At 41.4% G+C, this 16,135-nt stretch overlaps 1 protein-coding gene across 1 annotated transcript in view; it reads left to right on the top strand.

Moving 5' to 3' along the window:
- Positions 1-16,135, top strand: part of grin2ca (glutamate receptor, ionotropic, N-methyl D-aspartate 2Ca) — a 77,306-nt gene that overhangs the window by 33,931 nt on the left and 27,240 nt on the right. Inside the window, exons 3-4 of the mRNA XM_080905514.1 lie at positions 8,015-8,616; positions 12,931-13,045. Of these exons, the coding sequence (XP_080761640.1) occupies positions 8,015-8,616; positions 12,931-13,045 (717 nt within the window). The remainder of the gene's footprint in view (positions 1-8,014; positions 8,617-12,930; positions 13,046-16,135) is intronic.

The raw sequence follows: 16,135 nt of genomic DNA, 5'->3' as shown, positions 1-16,135 counted from the left end.
TGTTACAGTTGCACTGAAACGTCTCCTGTACTGGTTTGTGGTGTTCCCCGGTCATAGACCCACAAGATTTATCAAAGAGGGATTCCACAAAATTGCAGGTATCAGGATGAACGAAACTTAATTCATGATGTGGTGATACTTGAACTACTACTTAAATTTTACATTTATTCTCACGGTTCCCAGGCGTGATTGGCTGTAGAGATGGCACTCACATTCCAATCATTGCTCCTTCAGTAAATGAAGGAGACTATGTGAACAGGAAGTCTTTCCACAGCATTAATGTACAGGTACATAGTTCCCTGTAGCATTTCAAACTAACAAATTATTTCATTATAGTAATGGATGCTAATTTGTGTTCTCTGCACTGTGAAGATCATATGTGATGCTACCAACATTATCACAAATGTGGAAGCCAACTGCTCAGCCTCTGTGAGTGGTGGTGGTGGAGGACCCCCACCTGTTTTTCAGGCCTCCGCTTTTTTTCTGTTGGCTATAACGGGTCACATTTGAGCATACAGAGTAAGCAAATATGTACTTGTAATGTGCTCAGATAATTTCAATAAGTGCTTACAGAGGGGAAATTAATGTAGCCTCTAACTGCAATTGATTTACATGGGACAAACAGACCAAGCACTATGGCTCATAATACAATTCCACCTTACCTGTTTGGACTATATTTTTATATTTCATTTTTACTTGCTGCCAGGAACGTTTGGGGCCTGTTGGGTTGCACCTGCGCTCACATCACATCACAAAATAAAATGTATAAATTAAAAAATAAAATAAAATATAATAAAATAACGTGTTAAATGGGTGGAAATCCCTAGATCAATGTTTAAATTAACACTCACGCATTGACTCTGTCGGCTATGTTTTGCCATGCATGCTCCCTTTCTTTTGCAGATGAGGCTGTGTTACTTTTTTTCCGTGGAATTTGCATGTTATCAGCATATGCTGCCATCAGAATTTCGGCCTCAAGCGCTGTAAAATACATTGACCGCGCCTTCTTTCCCTCCGTCTCCATGGTGACTCGCTTAATCTGTGCTCCACTAATCAGGGCTTTATGTATCCTCGTCCGCGCGCTTAACTTGGGGTTAAAGCAACTCCGCGTTGATTGAACTGATTGTTATCAGCCTTTCTGAAACGGAATATTCCGAGTTGGACAGTTCGGGGTTACTCAACCCTGAGTATCGTTTTTCACTCTGAGTTTTCTAAACCGGCTTCCTGAAATAGGGCCCTGAGCCTCAACTCTCGCGGCCCGGTACCAAACGACTCACCGACCGGTACCGGTCTGAGGCCCGAGGGTTGGGGACCGCTGATTAAGAGGACCCGAGGGAAGCTCGGAAAGCTGAGCAGAAGTTATTTGGAGAGGAGAGTGACTGCTGTTGGTTGAAAAGAGAGGTAAAAAAAACTTCAGTGGTGTGGAAACATTATGGGTTCAGTCAGACGTGGATCAAGTAGACACAGTGTGTAAACTTTGCAACAGTGTCGTAGCTGCACCACAGAGCAACACTGCAAAGTTCACTAAACATAGATGTTTACATTTTTCATTGATTTCTTATATTGCAAACATTTGCACTGTTATCAGTATTTGCACACTATTTTATATTATTTTTTGACAATCTTTAAAGTCATTATTCAACACATTGTTATTGTTAAATAAATATCGTCAAATAATGGAAATCTCAATTTCAGTGAAAATAATCGTGATTATCATTTTTGCCATAATCGAGCAGCCCTATATGCTGCATCACTAAATCATGAAACGGTAAAACTGTGTGACAGCTCGACTTCTCTCTAACTCTAACCCTCATTTACCATTCGCACCGACCGATCCTCTCCACGTCAAGAATAACTGATATTTAATGAAGTCCTGTGTCTGGTTTGTTTATGCGACTGACTCGCTTACTGATGGAGGGATTTAATAAAAGTTAAACAGACTGAAGCAACAAACAACTTCATCCCCGGTTAACATTTTGTCAAACCAAGATTAGGCAACATTTACCGATGAGTCTCATTAACAACCGCTCACAGCGAGCTCTGTGCACCACGAGAACTGAGCGTGTAAACTGTAAGTCTGCCTCTGTCGATATTTATAGACCCGTGTTGGTGCTGAAACGTGGAAGTAGTGGGACGTTTCACAAAGGACGGGCTTTGAGGCGTCTTCATTCTTGGTAACACAGAATTAATGGTTTCGGTGACTTAGTGCAGAATTAGCTTCTGTGCTCGGATGTGCGTTATTTCAGTGTCGCTGCACGCCACCTATACAGTCCTGTTTTGTGATAAATGCCACAGGGAGCCGTGTGTCTGTCCCTGGTCAACGTGCAGGATCTACGTGACGTCAGCAGCACAGGAAGACGGTGCCAGGGCGCTTCCTGCTGCGCGGCGGAGGCAGACATATGTCGCAGCAAAGCGCCGTGGCCAGAAGTCACTCTTCATAGAGGGACAGAGGGAGAGGAAGGGGAGATGGCTGCAGTTGAGTCATGTGATCAGGGGAGCCATACACCGCTTTGTGTTCCGTATCTTTAGTGCCAAATTTCACTCACTGCCACAACACATTTATCTCAGTACATCCTTTCATCGTGGTCCTATCCCAGCATGCTCCTCTGTCACACCAACCCTCTGTACCTCCTTCTTCACTACATCGACGGATCTTCTTTGAGGTCTTCCTCTGGCAGCTCCATGTCCAAACCCTCTCAGCCTCTCTGACTCACATCTGTCCCTCTGATGGACTCATTTCTGGTCTCCTGTCTTGTTCTCAGCGCCACCGTCTCTGAACCGTCCATCACAGCACGTCTCTCTCCATCATCTTGCAAACATTCTCTTGCTGCTATCTTTCTATCACAAATCACCCGTCAGTGTGTCCTTGATCCCTGACTCAAATATCTTATTTTCTTTAGATTGTTGGATACAGTCCAAGCCTATCAATAGATATCACCCACCTGAGTCATTCAAATAACCTTCAGCTATGAGCTAGGATATTTCTGAGCCCGTAAAGGTCAGTTATTGTGTATTTTTAACTATTAAATTTAATATATATCCTTCAATACATATTTTAATAAATAAAATAAATTAAACAGCCATTTAAAAAGACAGCTAAAGGTCTGTTACAATGTTGGACGTCATCCAACCCATCATCCTCGGAGGTTTTGCTCTTGTGATGGATTTGAGTTTGCCCTTTCTGTGCTGTGTAGCAACATGAAACACATAAAACACAATGGTGTCCGGACTTTGATTAATCATCGTCATTGCAATCTCAATAATTCTGAAGTGGAGAAAAGGTTGAAACATAATTGTCCTGAAAACAAAACCTGTGCAAACAACAAGCAAAAAGTTAAAATAACCAAGATTTTTGGACCTGATTTGCAACAGGAGCGCCTCATTTCGCCAAACATAGAAACTAGGGCTGCACAATTGATAAAATTTGAGTCTCAATCTTAAATTTCTGGCTTCCCACAGTTAACTAAATATAATTAAGCAACAATAAAACTGCTCTGCCAAATAGAAATCAAAGCAAACCCCAATCAAACGCTTGCTAAATGACCACACGGCTCTGTGTGCCAATAACAGCTGTTCCTGCACCGCACAGCCTGAAGTCTCCAGAATGAAGAAAGAACAAACTGTGAGACAACAGATCTACAACAAAATTAAACGGTCTGGTCCGTTGTTAGAGATAATCTTGATATGGGGAAAGTTAACTAACACAAATCATACACAAAGATGTGGGTCTGAACTGCAAAGCAACACAACCTGAAAACCACACCACAGACTGCAGTTTATCGCCCAACATTAACAACATCGTCAATAAAAACAAGCGTGTACAAAACATCAGTGCATCCATCGATACACAAAGATGCACTGAAATTATCAAGGAGACACACAGGCACAACTTTTAGTGTTGGAGATAATCACAATAGATCATCTAAACTCTGTAAGGTTTTCAAACCTTTACAAAGAAAATGTCAGGCTGCAAAGAACGTCTCCACGTGGACATTTAAGAGCATCATCAGGACTTGTTCTGAAAACTCTTAGAGGGTTTTTGTCTGTCTGCACTTATGCACGATTTCTAAAACTATGTTTGTAAACAGATATCAGTTTAGCATATTTTAAACTTCTGAATGTAATCTCAGCCTTCAGATGCTAAGCTTTTCACTCAATGGCTGTAATCTTCTTTGGGACTGTGGACCATTACTGTGACACTGTGGAAGTACAGCTTACTGCGCAAACAGAGTCACGGACAGCAGTTTGTATGTATAGTATTCAAGCTACTCATTAGAGACATCTGCAAGTCAGAAAAAGCAATTTAGAGACTGCTTGTGATCTATTTCAAAGAACAAAACAAAGCAGACACAATATTTCTGTCCTTTTGGGCTCGTGCAAACCTTTCTGCCTTTACGCCAAATTTAATTTGACCCATTTCAAGATTTAAATCTGCATTTTATGCCTAAAAAGGTGGAGAATTCATTTAACATTATATGGAAATGACTGGTGACGACTGGTTCCCTTCCATACCACATGCACTGGACAGTACTCTGCATGCTGTGCACACTGACAAGGCGGTCGTGACTTCAGGCTTTAAACTGCAGCTGAGCCTGTGGTAACGCCCCAGGCTCACTCTGGCTGCACTACCAGTCTGCTCTCTGCTAATTGAGGCGTTGAGACTGTAGTTTGCAGGCAGCTTTAATCTGACACACCCGTGGGCTAGCAACCATCTACAAAGCATACAGAAACACAAGCCCGTACACACAGACGCACACCTGCACAGACACTCGATGGCTCCTCGGCACCTGTCAGGGTCACACTTGTAGGGGTGAGGCAATAACGCTGACAGATTTGCTGTGCAGTGAGGGGAGGTAAATTAGTAGATTTATATGATTCAAGGAGAGATTCTTCAGCTCCCCCGTGACCAACCTGCATAAAGACCCTGCACCCAGTATAGATGTGTATAGACAACCAGCATCCAGAACAGTCTAATCCATCTTAGTCCACAGCAGGATGTTACACACCGAGTTTCCAAAAAGGTCCAGAGACCCAATGTAACTTATGCAAATATTAATCTGTAACACATTTAAACAAAACCATATTAGCATTCATTGCAGCTGCATGTTTGTCCACCCATGCATGAACGACTTTTATCACGCTTCTTCCCTGTTCAGGGACGAGTGTGAGGAAACAAGGGCAGTGGCAAGCGAAGCAAGTCAACAGAAAAGGAAAATATTTTCATAGCTGCGGGCAGAGTAGAGTCACAGGCACAAAGTCAGTGGATTTAACCATGACGTCTGAAACCGTAAGACCCTCATACATCACAAAACCGCTACACTTCTCTCAAGGACGACGAGGAAACAGAATGAATAAGCTCAGAGGCCCGTCTGAGGATACACGACGCCTCCTTTTTTTGAGCTCTGAGGGCGCGCTGCTCAGGATGAAGTGGTTTTTCCCCAGAGTGATAGAGGGTCAAGTGGGGGCCACCTACCTATCAGCCTGAGGGTGGCAAAAAAGGCTTTTATTAGAGCAAGAACACAACCGAGTCCAAAGTTACGCTTTTCACAATTTTGGAACGATGCATTAAAGACAAACAACTAAGATTAATCGTGTTGATAAAAATTATCCATCATCATTAAACCTCCAGAAGAAAACAAAATGTATTCACAACAAAACTTTGTGCACTCAGTCACGCTAATGTCACGCCGCTCCAAATGATTCACGGTCTGATGGCGGCGTTTGTTTTGCTGAGCAGTGCGGTACAGTACAAATGATACAGAATGATTGGGATCTGCTGACGAATCGATCAATAATCCTTCATCTCAATCGCTCTCACGTTAACTGTGATACCCTGCTATCATTTCTGAGAAGTGATGCTATCATCATTTACAACAGCCTCATAGTTTGCTACTGTCTCATAAGACAAGTCTTGTGAAATAAGTCTTAAAATATCACTTAGTGATTAATTATGTCTATGTTTTAATAAGTTGTCTATTTTAAGTAACAGTGTCCACCTGACCTATAGAGGATGCTTCATTCAATGCAATAAACCAATCATTAAACACAAATGTTACTTTTGTTTCAGTAGAAAGTGTCTCTACTGCCACTTTAAGAAAGTATTCCTTTGTGCCAGAAAGACTTTAACACATCTTACTAGGGCTGCTCGATTATGGCAAAAATGATAATCACGATTATTTTCACTGAAATTGAGATCACGATTATTTGACGATATTTATTTAACCCTTTAAGACCTACTATAGAACCAAGTCCACCAGAGCTTATATTATTTTTTTTACATGCTGTAGTGCCATTTGTAGGAGCATTTCAAGTTGCTATACATCAATACAACTGTTATAGCCCATATTTTAATAATATGTATGCATTAAGTCCATAGTAATTACATAAATTGCAAAAAAGTGCAATAAACTACAAAAAAAATTGAAAATCGCTTTTGTTTTGTTTACATATATTTCTACTTGGAGAAATTTAAGAGGCTTATCCCTCAAAACTTTAAATACAATAAAGTTGCAAAAAATAGTTTACAACAACAGGAAATTTATTTTGAGTGTCTTCATAGTTTTATTTTGGAGATACAGCAATTTTTATATACTGCAGGAAAAACAAAAAACAATCCTATGATGCAAATTTGCAAAGAAAACAGCATGTGCATCATTTCACTGTGGGAAGTGTTACGAACAGCTGATAGGATCGGCAAAGCGTGTTTCTGGAATATTATGTTTTTGTTCCTGCAAGCGCTTTTTATGCAATTTTTGCAAAGCTATATGTGGAACGAAAGCGTGACCGAGGACAAGCTGATGGCATCAGATGTAAGTACAACTCCTCCGGTTTCATATGCAAAACAAATTATTGCGCTAGCTTACATGGTCCAGGTTCTACAGGGATTTAAAAATAGTTACACAAAACGGAGCGTGCTGCTCTGACCGGCTTTAAAGGGTTAACAATGACTTTAAAAAAATAATATAAAATAGTGTGCAACACCACTGAAGTTTTTTTTTTAAACTCTCTTTTCAACCAACGGCAGTCACTCTCCAAATAACTTCTGCTTAGCTTTCCGAGCTTCCCTCGGGTCCTCTTAATCAGCGGTCTCCAACCTTTTTTGCACCACGGACCGGTTTATGCCCGACAATATTTTCACGGACCGGCCTTTAAGGTGTCGCGGATAAACGAGGGAGGGGCTAATAATCGGCTCAGTCATTTTTAATGATCGTTGAAAGCCCAGATCGTAATCGTGATTAAAATTCGATTAATTGAGCAGCCCTACATCTTACCAAGGATAATTTACAGCCACTTTGTCTTTAATTCTGTGCTGATTCATTGCCGTTAAATGTTTCAGACAGCGGGTTTAAATGGTAGCTCATCACTAAATCAACTAAATCACAGTAAAGAAAAAGAAAAACGGCTTTTCGGTTGAATCTCAGTCAAAACCCAATCACAGCTGCCGCAGCTAACAAAGCTTCGCTTCACCAGAAAAGTTGCATTAAAATAAAGAGGTGGGGCTGTGTCTCATACCACGAGATCATACAAACTATTTTCTCACCACTCCACCGCTTTTTCCTGATAATACACTTAACAGAAAACCCATCCTTATTCCTCCCCTCAAGGTCAGTGCATTTTCAGAGGAGACAGGTGAAACGGCGCAGGTTCTGGCCATCCCTCTGCGTTTGCAAGTATGGATGGCATCCACTGTTTGTACGGCAAAAATAAGACACGTGGGTTTAAGTGATGAATGAGTCTGCAGCTCCTGGTGGAGCAAAATAAAACAGAACCACTTAGCTCTTGTCAAAGCTGCACTGCAGACTGGTTGGGCGACTCTCTTCCAGGTGTCCGAGGATGAATTATGTGTGTGTGCAGGCTTAGTGGTATGAGGGGGGTCCTCAAGATGTTGCAGCACATTTTCCAAACTGAATTGAGATAATCATTTGCTTTTTAATCAGCAACAAATTGTGTAGTGTGTGCCAACAAAGCATGAAGGTGTTTCCCAACGTCACACCATATTGTCCTCTCCCTCCAGGGTGAGGGCTCCAACTTCCTCCAGCTGGGCTCCTCCATCGAGCAGCAGATCAACGGTATGTTCAAGGTGATGGAGGAATACAACTGGGACAGCTTTGTGGTCATAACCAGCCTCTACCCGGGTTACGAAGCCTACGTGGATTACATCAAGTCCTTTACTGACACCAGCTACTTCATATGGGATCTGCAGGATGTTCTGACCTTCGACATGTCCACTGACATCACGAACGACATACGAGCGCGGAGGCTGCTGCAGCAGATAGACGCCCAGGTGCTGCTGGTCTACTGCTCCCACGAAGAGGCCCAGTACCTGTTTGCCATGGCAGGAGAGGTCGGATTAGTGGGACCAGACTACATCTGGATTATCCCGAGCCTGGCTGTGGGAAACCCAGACATCCCTCCACCCGACAGCTTCCCGGTGGGGCTCATCAGCATCATTACGGACCGGTGGAGGATGAGCCTGAGGAAAAGGGTGCGCGACGGGGTGGCTATCGTCGTGAAAGGTGTCCAGAGTTTTCGAAAACAAAGAGGCTTCGTTCCCGAGGGCCACAGCGACTGTCACAACCCTGTCAAGGCGGTAGCTACCAATGACACCCTGTTCAGGTAAGCTACGATGTTGTGGGCAGCGCCTTTACTTTACTACCAACTGTTTCTGTCTGGTCTGCTGTTACATATCCTTAATGTAAAAGAATTAAATTCTTTATAATATGATAAGTAAACTGCTAATGAAGCAGTGCCACCGGCCTCAAACTGTGTGACACAGTTTAAGCTTATAAGAAAAAAATTAATTAATTAAAAGAGGTCACATGGACACTGTCAGGTAAAGTTGCCATAACAAAAGTTCACACCTCTAATTTATCTGTAGATAAATTCAAATTCATATACTTACCTTCAGGAGAAGAATTTATTTTATTTTATTAAGCTCCATCTACAGGTACAGGTATAAAAAGATTACTCCTCAGACTGCTTAAAATCACTTCAACGACATTTAAGACTAAACTTGCACTCGAAGTGAACATAAACTCCCCACAGAAAGGAAACAGGAAGTAAAATCAATTTATTTAGCTTAAATTTACACATTTTAATATATTTTTAAGACTTTTGAAACACTAATAAATTAGCCATTATATCTCATCTGTTATAAAATATACAGGTTTATTCAAACTGTGAAAAAGTTCAATTCATTCATCACTTGCGTGATAACAAGGTTAAATGTGATTTGGTGCTGACATGCAGGTATACTCTGTCAATTCTCACAATAATGTGACTAAAAACTTTTAACAACTAAACTCAGTTTAATAAGCCTCCTAATGAGGAGCATCACAGGAAAGCCTGGGAAAAAGAGCAGGAAGTATTAGATTTTACTGGCTAGCAGTTTGCAGGTGTGTGTTACCACAACTACACAATCCTCCTAGGACCTCAAAGTAATTTCACCCCAAAGTCAGACTGTGCAACGCTCAGAGAAACAAAAAAAACAAGAGCTAGATTTCAGTTAGCATGTTAAATGTGACATCATGACAGCACGACTAGAAAAAGAGAGAAAAAAACATGGCAGCTTACTTGCTCAGGTCTGCATCTGAACAAAACACCGCACCTTTAGAACAAAGTCCAAAGTGCAAATGTTTGGTCATAAAACATAGACCAAGTCTGGAGAAAACCAAACAGCACAAACACATCATATAGTACCAACTGTCAGCATGGTGGTGGAGACCTGATGTTTTGGGCTCATTTTGGAGCTACAGGACGTGGGGGCCTGTGCAGTCATCAAGCCATAAAGTCCTCTGGATACTAAAATATTCTAGAATCAATCGTGAGACCATCTGTCTCCAACAGAATGGCTGAAAAAGGAAAGATTGAAGAAAGTCCCAGTCAGAGTCCCCACCTGCATCTGACTGAAGTGCTGAGACAGCTGTGAATAAATGAATGGCTGCAAAGGCCTCAATGAACTGAAACTATGTTGCAGATTAAAGTGGACGTTACAACGTCACAACGTTACAATGTTACAACGTCCAGTTATTGCTGCTCAATAGAATAGAATAGAATTCAAAAGTACATTAAAAACCACTAAATAGCAGATTCTAGAGAGACGCAGAGCCTCGCATTGTTCACGTGGTGGTTCTACAAGCTACTGAACGCAGGGGTGGACTGCAGAGAGACCTATGAAACGTCTCTTTTATGACTGTATCTCACATTTAGAAACTAAAGGTGCACACAGAGGTGCCAGAGTCGAGCTTGCCCGTGCTTCCCCTCTCTACCAAGTTTCATAAAACTCAGAGTGGTTATTGTTTAAACTTGCTGGCAGATAAACGCTGAACACGAGTTTCTCCACTGGGAAAAACTGGTTACCGGGCCAGTCCTCGTAAATGCTGCGAGTGCCGCAGTTTGACGTTAATGGAGCTGATTGTGAGCATGAGATATGAACTCTGTACTTTATAATGTCTAGCTTGTCGTGTTTAATTGGACACTAGACTCTAAGGACAGCGCTTTAAATTTAAATTGAACCCCAGAGTTTTGGAAACGCACTCAAAAATGTACCAGCTGTTACAGCAGCTGCACAAGAGGAGCTCAAACTGCGAGACGTCTTCAGGACAAACAAATTAACACTTTAACACACCGACATTTATCGTCTTTTATACCATTTTATCATTTTTATGTTGCAGATAGAAAAAAACCTGCTTGCTCACTCTTCCTATGTCTATATTTTTTACTTATTTCTGTATTTATTTTGGGTGGAGTTGAGCTCTGCCACTGATTCGAAGCAGTGACGATATTTCACAGAGAAGTCAATATTTGGAGTTATTATAATAAATTAGGTTAAATTGCTCCCTGGTGGTCAGAGATCACACAGTGAGTATTCTTTCATTTTTGACATATCAAAGATAAGAACGGTAATGGCTCCGTCTTACATCTGTGGGACATGGCAAGATTGAGGTCAACAACCACTTATTTATTCATGACTGCCCATCTGTTTGATGCTGTGGAGCACATTTTATGGCGACTGTCACTCTCCCAAACTGTGTCCTCTGCCCCGCTGCCATCTATCTCCTCGTCTCTCCAGCACTGAGCGCTCTGCTGTATCTCCTGGAGGCCGCAGGGTAATTTAGTTGGCGGGCAGGGTGTTGGTAACGACGGGTAAGGGGCGTGGTTTCGCATCACCAAAAGAGTAATCTGACACCATCTGTGCCGTTGAGCACACAGGAAATCCTATTTTATTGGGAAAATGTTTTAATCAGCAAAAGGGTAGCGCTAGGAAAAAAACTGCCCCAGCAACAGCTTTTGGCTCATGTAAGCCAAGGTCATTCAGGGAGAGACTGAGGGCGTTTTGCGTGTAAATGTTTATATGTGCAGGTTTAGATGGTCACCATGGGGCACCGAACGGGACACAAGCGTCACCAGACACTCGCCTTGCATTATGAAACATCACTCTCTCCCTCTCATGTCAGAAGTCGTTTATCTTACAGAGTCTTCAGAGCCTTGGGGGGGACAAATTTTCCTTTTGTAAACCCAAACCGTCCATAAAAGAGCGGAAAATTGAGAACAGGCTTTGATAATGTACAAACCCGTCCGTTTAAACTCGCTAAACCCAGCAGGCATGATTTGAATAGCGGCAGTAACGTGAAAGTCGGCGAGAGAGAACAAAGCACTTCTGTCACCTCGTGTTTCCAGCCAGATCAAACACGAACGACGGCCTCTCCTCCCAGATTCCTCCACACATCGCTGGAGTTGGAAACAGGCTTTTGATAATGAGTCGGCTCACCTGTTAATGAGATTATTGCACGATACCAGATTAAAGAGGCTTTTCGCATAGACCTGTTCTCCTCTCAGCGGGCCTTCGTCACCTCTGCTGGAGTGTGAGAAAGCAGCACCACAGGTCTAATGTGACAGAGGATGTGGAAGCCGAAGGAGCAGGGAACCATTGTCGCTGGCGTTCTCAGATTACCCATTCAAAGGGTTTAATAATCCCAAAAAGTACATGTAAGCTCCTCCTACACCTGAGAGTTAGGACTAAAATAACTGGTTTATTAATCACTGAGTCAATCAACAGTAAAATTATTGGCAATTATCTTGGCAAGCAACAGATGTCAAACATTACTTTATCCCTGCCTCTCAGGTCAGATGATTTGTTAAATCAAAGAATTCAAACTCTTTCATTCTTGTAGCATGTTTACATTTAACCACCCTTCTACACCTGACGGGGTAAAAAAAAAAAAAAAGTATCAGGGTGAAAATTAACACCACCCAGTTGACTTTTTTGCCAAGTATTATAGTTTTCAGCAACTGTCACATGTACCTCCTGAACAATGTCAGCCCATTCCTCTTTAACAAATCTCTCAGGATCCTGCAAATTCTCATTTGAGTTTTATCCATTAGCATGTACCTTGGTCTTCAGCCAGTTAATAACATTCACTTTGGTCTTGCAGAGTAAGTTCTTCACCAAGAGCGACACTTAGTCTGGGTCGCTGTAGCGTTGGAAGACATCTCAAAAACTGTGGATCCACTGGGAACTGTTCGACTGCTGCACAGTTGTGGTTATAAGGTGGCAGTTAGTTGGCACCACATGTGAATTCATTTTTTTAGCATCTTTATTTATAACGCACTTTACATCCAACAACGTTGGCCAAAGTGCTACAAATATAAAACAAAGAGAAAATTGCATATAGAATATCTTAAAAATAAAAATAATGTAATTAATAAGCAACATTAAAAGTCATCAACAAGTCCTGCTGTGCTGAAAGCCAAGGTAAATATGTTTTAAGATGTGATTTAAAAACACGGCTTCTGTAGCAATTTTATTTGTATGTCTTGTTATATTGTTACACACATACATGTTTAAATGCTGTAAAAAAATGTTACAACTGCACAAACATATTACAAGTTCAACTCACTGATCATCTTGTTCTGGGATTTCTGTTTCAGGCACATGTTGAATGTAACATGGGAACACAATGACTTCTCCTTCAACACTCATGGTTACCTGGTGAATCCAGCCATGATAATCATCACTCTGGACAGAGAGCGACAGTGGGACAAGGTAAGATGACGGCAGCTGCTCGACTTCACACCAAATGGCTTTTTAAATGTGTGTCTGATTATTTCTGAGTGGATAAACTAACAGTTGAGCTCACACAATGAGGAGTGTTTACAGGACACTGATGTCTTTCTCTGCATGCTAACAGCAGAGTGATTTCATACATCGCCGGTCTCTTTGTATAGACTAGTTAGCGGAATCAAAGCTCCACTGATACCAATGAAATAATGAAGGATCGCCTCCTAATCACACGCAGCACATTCACACCCCTCCCCCACTGATCCCACCCTACACTTCTTCGAAGGATATTAAAGTAAAACCCACACACTCGGGAAACTTTGCTTCAGCAAGCTGCCTCATTGAGATCGAAACATTCATTGAACCAGAGGGTGAATCTGATGTAACACTAGACTGGAGGGAGTTCACTTCCTCATCAGGTTCAACAGAAAGTGCTTAATTTCACATTATGCACAAAATGAAGAGACACCAGCAGTTCAAAGCTAATTATGTGATTTTAATGTTTTAAGATGTTACTTCCTGTAACTTCCAATATGTTATTGGGACTGTGAGAAAATGGGAAGCTGTAATGGCAACGTAAACAAACAATTTGTGGATATGGAAGGAGACTGAAGCAGTTTTGTGCATCATTCAACACTACACCAAACACTATTGACTTTTGACTGTTGTCTAAATGACTTTTGTGTACATGAGACAATCAAATGTTAACAGTCAATCAATTCCAATTAATCAACTGTAAAAAAAACAATCAGAAAATAATTTAAAATCATTACGGTTGAATAAAATTCTGTGATGACTCTAGTAGAAGTAAAGCTTCTAGAGTGTAGAGACCTAAAACTGTTTTAGTCTGGATCAGTATAGTCGAAAGAAAAATTTAATAATTGGTGGGATAGCTTCATATTTCCATCAAACAAACCCAGCACAGAACAGCGCACACGACACTGATTAAGTGAGGCAACACATGGAAGGAGCTGCCGGGTTGTAAGTGGGTTACAAAGTGGCTTGCAAGCACAAACCAACTGTAGGAAAGTTAGAGCAGCCTAAACAGGACAGCCTGTGAGATCAGCCGACTGGACGCTGATCTGGTCTGCTATTGAGATCAGCTGATGTACCTCCAGCGCAACTAACTGTGGATTGTGCACATTCAAAATATATATGAATATTTAAGAAAAAGCAGCAATTTGCACATTTAAAAACTAGATCTGGAGATTATCTGGTATATTATCTTTAATCACCATTTATCTTTGGAAACAGTTTTTTTTCTTAAATAAACGATCACTAAAAGATTGTTATTTTTGTGTCTCTATCCATCTTATTTTCTTTATATGCCATTTCTTTCTGAACAGACAAGTCTTTCCTTGGTATCTTGTCCTGGTGCATTATTCATTATGGCTCAGTCACACTAGAAAATAGGACAGCGACCGCCTTGAAACTAGGGGGGGGGGTTGCTCCGTGTTTTCACTGAATTTGTTTGCAATCGAAAAACAATTTCAAGAAGCTGCAGTTTCTGTGAAATCGGTCATGCACAGGTTGAACGCACAAGCATGCAACACCCTCAATCTCTAGGAAACAACTTCTGACTGTAGGCAGTTGCACAGGTTTCCGCCAACTAGGCAACTTGTCTCCAAACAATTGCGATCCAACTCCTGACTCCAATTTTTAAGGTGAAGGTTTGCAAATAATGCTGTCAAATTTATACACTCATTCAAATTGCCAACACAATGCAATCAGTCGGGCTCAGTCTATGCTGATGAACACAACTCATCTTTGCCAAAGACGACTCAACTGGTTGCCAACTGGTTGTATTCTGATTATACTCCTGTATAAAACCAAGGTTGCTGACACTTATATAAGGTTGCAGTTAAATTGCCGTCCTGCAGCAACAGGATCACGATTTGTGGAGGAATTTCTGTTTTGGCGAGTTTGTGGCGATACTCTGAATGCAAGCAGCTAATAAATTTATGTTTAATGTCCATTTCTGTCTGTGTAGAAGGCAACGGAGTTGTGATGTTTTTAGATTTTATCACAGTTGATCTCCATCTCACAAACAGATTGCAAGTAACTGTCGACGTGACCCAATTCAATCACAAACTGACAGCAGACTCATAGCAAACCGACTCCATTTTATTGCCTATTTATTCCCGTCTTGATGGACCAAAGTCACTTTGAAGTTAGCAGCTAGACCTGGTGCCCCTTCTGCATAGCAACGAGAAAATGAGATCACAAGTTCACAGCACACAGCTGCAATAATTTTAGTCACATCGCGGTGTCCGACTACTTTTTCCAAATCGTTCCATGCTCTTTTCTCTTCTTTTTTTTAAAGTAACGACCAACAGAAAACTTCCTGGAAGTGTAACTCTGTCTCCTCTAATATGTAAACACAATGCTAACAATAGAAGACTGAATCTAAATTGAATTCACTGATGTTAACAGGAACTGGATAGGTCATGTGACAAGCAGCTCAGCTGAGTTTAGCATAAGACGTTAGTCGTATTGACTCAGAAACACTTTCACATAAAATATGAAATGTGGGCGACAGACTTACATGTGTCCTCCCAATCACCCCCCGACTCCAGCACTGCTCATTCCTAGCGTGCTGACCTTTACATAAACCTTTCTGGGGAGGAAAAATACATTTCTCCCGTTCCCTGGAAGAACAACACTGCACTCATTTCACAAAATTTTGTCTAAGAAGTGTGAGGCAATCCATTTCGTGTGCTCCACTTTCTGTTGCCTCTATTCTCTGAAAGCTGAAAATCAATTCCACCTTTTGATTTCCTTTTTACCAGCCTTTGTATTGTACACATGCAGAGGCAGCCGGCCTGTTACATTCATACATCATCTCTGTACAAGCAGCCTCACAGTTTTTAGGCTGCTGCCTGGCATTACACGCCTCATATTTTTTTAACTTATTAAAAAAACCCTACATCACTACAACGCTCTTATCGGCCAGGCCTAATATGGAACTTGCCAAGAGTCATTGTTCAGCTGTTTCCACAGATGTACAACTCAAAGTCATTTGGAAAGAGCAAGAGAGAGAGTGAGAGAGAGAGCATGACAAAAGAAAGTGGAGAC

Source organism: Rhamphochromis sp. 'chilingali' (genome assembly GCF_963969265.1).
Source record: "Rhamphochromis sp. 'chilingali' genome assembly, chromosome: 15".
NCBI classification, from domain to species: Eukaryota; Metazoa; Chordata; class Actinopteri; order Cichliformes; family Cichlidae; genus Rhamphochromis; species Rhamphochromis sp. 'chilingali'.
This window is presented reverse-complemented; position numbering and strand designations above follow the sequence as displayed.